The 5,732-nt window shown below is 44.6% G+C and overlaps 1 protein-coding gene across 3 annotated transcripts; it reads right to left on the reverse strand.

The window, feature by feature from the left end:
* Positions 1-342: 342 nt before the first annotated feature.
* Positions 343-4,216, reverse strand: LOC109783334 (transcription initiation factor TFIID subunit 15). 3 transcript variants are annotated; one of them, XM_020341946.4, is made up of 8 exons: positions 4,008-4,216; positions 3,071-3,187; positions 2,622-2,959; positions 2,329-2,526; positions 1,669-1,752; positions 1,323-1,404; positions 1,121-1,244; positions 343-950 (listed from the first exon to the last, which is right to left on the reverse strand). In XM_020341946.4, exons 2-8 carry the CDS (start codon positions 3,185-3,187, stop codon positions 721-723), a joined length of 1,173 nt encoding a protein of 390 aa, XP_020197535.1. In that variant the 5' UTR covers positions 4,008-4,216; the 3' UTR covers positions 343-720. The 3 variants fall into 3 exon arrangements, with proteins under 3 accessions (XP_020197535.1, XP_020197534.1, XP_020197536.1); XM_020341945.4 differs by having other exon boundaries at positions 1,118-1,244; XM_020341947.4 differs by having other exon boundaries at positions 1,118-1,244; positions 4,043-4,179.
* Positions 4,217-5,732: the final 1,516 nt, after the last annotated feature.

A 5,732-nucleotide genomic window follows, 5' to 3' on the forward strand; every position in this document is an offset into this window, starting at 1 on the left:
TGAAACTTTTTGAAATTTATTTCGATTTTACTGTTCACCCGAGCTCGGGTGCAGATTAGCCGCGTCCGGTATTTATTTATTTTTCTTTTTACCCTGATCCTAGGATCATCCCCTTTGTCACTAAGGCCAGCAACGCCCTGATATTCCAGAAAATTTACCTATGCTGTTGATGCAAACGTATATCACCAGTACACGCTACAATATGATAGCTGATATGGAGTGTCCATCAATGCATTTATGGCAATGGAAAGATATTTCTAGTTTTTTACTTGTTCAGACAAATAATGCAAATATGATAATGATTTGTAATGGACGCCTGCACCATGATGTGAAGCCATCAAATCAAATGTCAACTTGTATACGTATTAATGAGATGTTAAATCGGAGAAAAGCAAACATAGTAGACATAGCTGATGCCTTGGCTACAATCTATGGCTCGTCTTGCATCAGACACTGCAACACGGGATGTACTATGCCTGGTTCGTCGAGTCTACTATGATCCAGACATTGTCAGGTCTCGATGGTCATTGCTCGGCAATTCTGTTGTACCATATGATCTGACCACCAGTTCATCCGATCAGTTTTTTGGGAACTCAAAACCCAAATATAAATAATAAGCATGTCTAATGGCAATGTGATACACCACAGCTCTCCAACAGCATAACAAAAGATTCAGAAAACTGAAAAGTGGCGAGCAAACATGAGAAAACTCCTGACATATCATCTGTAGCGATCACGTTCACGCTCGGTGCCGCGCTCCCAGCTTCTCTCGTTGCCACGGTCTCTGCCCCTGTCCCTCCCCCTTTCCTTCTCGCGGTCTCTGCTCCTGCTTCGGCTACGGCGCCGCTCTCTTCCATGAGAACCTCTGTCTCTGTTCCTGCTTTCCCTTTCATCGTAGTCGTCCCTGCCCTGATCTCTGCTCCTCTCTCGGCCTTCTCTCTCAGTGGAACCTACAGTAGCAAAATCACCAGCTTATGTACAGGACATGCAAAATGGAAATTGTCCAACTCTAGTCCCAGTATTACAGAATTTGAAGTGCTTCAATAACCTACGGAACTAACACACGACTTGATCAAAAGAAAAGGTCTTCAAGGCGAAGAAAAAGAGCAGATATTACCACGGTGCTCGACTTCCCATCCAGCACGTCCAGACCCAGGAAGAGTTGGTGCACTCTCAGTTTGATGTGATTTAGCACGGAACTTCTTTTTGAGGTTACCAAATTCATCATACATTTCTCCATCATCCTACAAAAAGAACGTTTCACATGGAAACCCAATATCACGACACAAATACAATAATTAATACAAAAGAAAGCATCCTACCTCCTCAGCTTCTTTCCGGCGCCTCCGTACTTCTTCCAGTTCTTCTTCATCAAGTTCTTTAAAGCCGCCACCCCGGCCACCTCTGCAAAGAAAATAATTGACAAGAAAAGTCGTAAGACACAAATATGTACCTTCAATGTAAGTAATCAGAAACAAAGCCACCCAATACAAAGCTGCTTAGCTTTGACCATCACATGTGGCACCCAGCTGTGGGTGCGTCATAACAGTGTGGACACTACTGCCACAATGGGCATCAGATTGGTAAGGGATGCACGATGCGACTTAACGGAAATTGAATTCACAACAGGTTCAATACAAATAATTTTTAACATGCAATATGTAGTACCTCACACCACCTTCATTGTGACCTGGCCTAGAGGTGTTACAGACATTACATTTGGTCCGCTTTGCCCAGTTTACATTGCCACACCTGAAACACACATAGGAAATAGGTTCCACATCAGATACAGCCTTATAGAACAGGACAAAACAGTGTGCTTCTATTACTAAAGAACTTTAATCGGTCCAAAAGACTACAAAGAGGGCATCTTCCTTGCGAGGTTTATAAAATACTTGTGAGACAATGGATAATAGCAATTACAATATGATGAAGCAAACTTAGCCTGTAACAAGAATCATACAACATGTGATACCATCCTAATATCATTTGCCACCAAAAACAGCGACCTACTTTTTAAAATTGTAAGATGGGTACAGGCAGGCAGGCAGCACCCAGGTAAAACATACTCCATGTTTCATGAAATATAAGGCACATAAACGATGTCCTAAGTCAAATGACCAAGTTGAAAAAATATCAACATCTGAAATACCAAATCGATAGATATCAATATTTCTTTTTCTGTACTACTCAAAGTCAAACCTTTTTTAAACGACTTAGGACCTCACATTTTGGGAAGGAGGGAGTACAGATGGAAGTGCAAGGACAAAGTAGAGACTAAGGAGACATATCAAAGTAATGGAATAAAAATTATTTAGATGTACTTACATCGTACATGGCCAATCATTAGGACCAAACAGCCCAGGAGGACCACCAACAGCAGCAGCAGCACGACTGCCTCTTGCATCATCACTACCACGGCCTCTACCCCTACCACCACCACCACCTGATCCACTAACACCAGCAGGGCGAGAGGCTCCACAACGATTACAAACACCACGGAAGGCAAAATTTACATTGCCGCAGCTGAAAGAAGAAATCATATAAGAAAGGATAGACTACATAGTAAAGACCATACTAGTCAGCAACAAAAGACAAGTTGCTCACCAATCGTAACAGACCTTGTATTTGGACACATCCAATCTCCATCTTGCTGCCAAGCTTTTGCTGGACCATCACCACGTCCTCTACCTCTGCCTGATCCATTATCCAATTCATCTTGTCCAACAATCTCAGCATCGACGCTCACATTGGTGAAGTTATCAACCGTATCTTTGTTTTTTGACTCAGCTATGTGAACCTGGATGATGCTTCCATGGAAATCCTTATTATTGAACCATTCCACAGCAGCTGAAGCAGCATGGGGATCTTCATATGTGACAGTTGCATCACCCTTTGGTTCATCTGTAACTTTGTCCCTGTATATCCAAATCTTTGGATGGCCAGTCCTTTTGTCCTTCTGTTGAGATATGACAAGAAGAAATGACAAATCTATCATGAAATGGAAGTAAACAAGACCATTCAAGAACTTGCATGTGGTTGCGAAAATGTTACCTGGTAAGACCCATACCTTTAGCAACCCTATGGTGCCAAAATATTCAGCCAACATGGTCTCATCAGTTCCAGGAGGCAGATTGCATACATAAATAGAGCCATTTGGGGGTCCTCGTGACATATATCCAGCCATCTGTAACACAAAGGTCAGCTGTGGATGATCAGTGCAATTCCTCAAAGCATGTTTTTCGAAACAACATCACAAGCACAAAAGTGCAAATGCCAAAACTAGCAACGAGAATAACAGAGTAGGCCGGCGAGTAAAACAGGAAGAAGATAAGAAGGAGGATAAGCCATGGATTAACATGTCATAAGCTTGCAAAAAGGCTACACGTAATGTTAAGTGACTGTTCAGCATGGTGAACTTAAGTGTCGAACAACCTTCCATTATTGTTCGAATTCAGTTTGAGGGGGGCTGCTTTGCACACAACAGGTAAACATGAAGGCATTCTTAGTCGCAAAAATTGACACGTAACTTATTGATTTGTGATGTTACAGCATTTCAGCAGAAAACTTGGAGAGGATAAATACTCCATCACCATTTCAAGATGGATGCACATCAAGAGCTACCAATTTGACATGTCTACTTATCAGCGGTAAATGCAATGGCAATTTCAAATATATTTAACCAGCCGTACAAAGGATGGGCCCAAAATACAGTTCAAAGTTAACAGCAACAGATCTCTTTTTAGCGCAACATTCAGACAACAAGCAGCTGAAAAATTAGTCGGGCAGCCGAAGACTAACACGGAGCATCATAACGCCGTGATTAAAACTGGATCACAGTCTAGGTCCTCGATAAAAATTTGACCGGCGTCAGAAATCCAACGGGTCACACACGCGAGTGGCAAGCATAGGACGTAACTAGAACCCCATCGCTGAGGCAGGAATCCCGTAAATTTCCTCACCGCGCGACAAACAGCAGTGAGCGGGAGGGGGCGGCGGAGCTTTACCTAGTCCAGGATGAGCCGAGGCGGACAGCGCGTACCGAGAGTGTGCGAGGAGGGCCGTGCGCCTCGTGCTCTGCCGACGAGAACACGGCGGCGGCCACGTGGGTGAGGAGCCGCGGCGGCGCTAGGTTTGGGCGGATCTCGGCGCTCTCTGCGTGCTTGGGGATGACGTTTCGTGCGCGATGGGCAGACGCAATTAGGGCGAGGGCAAGGCAGGCTGAGCTGCTGGGCCTCCTGGGCTGTCAACGAATTATAAGTTGGGCAGTAAAGAAGTGGGCTAAATTCGGTTGGATCAACTTTTTTTTTGAATCCCTAAAAAAACCTTTTTTTTAGGGAAGGCCATCATGGCTAGCTTTATTGAAACTCAAATAGGGTTACATCGTTCGTGAGCACACTGATAACAAAATCAGGGGGCTCATCTATCCAAGTAGAAGAATTCTTATTACAAAAACTATGGTTTGCTAGTACATGAGCCGCTTTATTAGCAGTTCTAGAACAATGCTCAAACATGACCTTCCCAATCATGGACACTAGATCCACACACTCTGCAAAAATTGATGAAGCTCCATCTCACCATTGCGTTCTTCCACTGCAAAACTCAATTACTTGTGAAGCATCTGATTCTGCCTCCAATCGATTAAAACCAAGGGAATTTGCAAGCTCCAAACCATTTGTTGTAGGGTGGAACCCTAGATGGAGATCTTTCACAAATTGGAGGGAAATCCCCAAGAACACGAAGAACACAAGAGAGGGAAAACACTCAAAATTGACTAGATCCAATCACACATATGCTAGATCCAAGAACACACAAGAGGTCACAATGATCCAAGACAACAAAGGAAAGATACAAGGTACTAGTTCATCTCAATCCTATGAGGAAAGAGGTCTTCATGATCCTATGATGGGGATCCTTCCCAAGTTGGGGGCTTGATATCCACTAGGGATCTTCTCCTAGGAGGCCTTGATCTCCTAGAGGAGTGGGTACAAGGAGCAAAGCTCACATAATCATCTCATATCCTTTTCTATCCCTAGAAAGGAGGTGGAGGTGGTCTATTTATAGTCTAAGCCACGAAGGGGTAAGTGGGAAAGGGATACATGGGCCTCAGGCCCGATTCTGCGCGCAGGCAGGCGGTAGTACCGGACATCGGGCGGTAGTGCCTTTTGTAGGCGGTAGTACCGCTCGCTCTGGGCCTTCTTCCTCCTTCTCTTCCATGCTTCTCTCGCGGATGGTGTAGTTGTACACTTGGGCTTGCACTCCTCCTCCTCGTCCATGGTGTTTCGACAATACCTATGTATGCACACGAGAGGAGTGTCAAGTAGTATACCATCCTCGAAGGGGTCAAGTGAACACGCATAAAGGAGATGATTCACCTTTGTGTATGTGAAGTAGATGTCGCACGTGTCGCTTGCCGAACGGACTCTTGACATGGTGATGTCCGTAGGATGCTCCGCATCATCCCCTCCCCTTTGGGAAAGATCCGACCTCGGATCGAAAGCCAAATCACCATGGGAAAGAGATGGCGTCGCCGTGTAGGAGTGGACGCTCACCAAGTACTTGTCATCTTGAAGCTCGAAATGGGCACTCTCCAATGTCGCACCGTCTTGGGATTCCTTCAAAAGGAGCAAGGACAACAAACACTTGGAAAAACAAATGTGGTTAGCGTTAGTGCAAAACCAAGCATTCAAGCGGTGATTCACCCAACAAGTGTCGGCATCATGCAAAGCATA

The sequence above is a fragment of the Aegilops tauschii genome, chromosome 5 (assembly GCF_002575655.3).
Source record: "Aegilops tauschii subsp. strangulata cultivar AL8/78 chromosome 5, Aet v6.0, whole genome shotgun sequence".
Taxonomy (NCBI): domain Eukaryota; kingdom Viridiplantae; phylum Streptophyta; class Magnoliopsida; order Poales; family Poaceae; genus Aegilops; species Aegilops tauschii.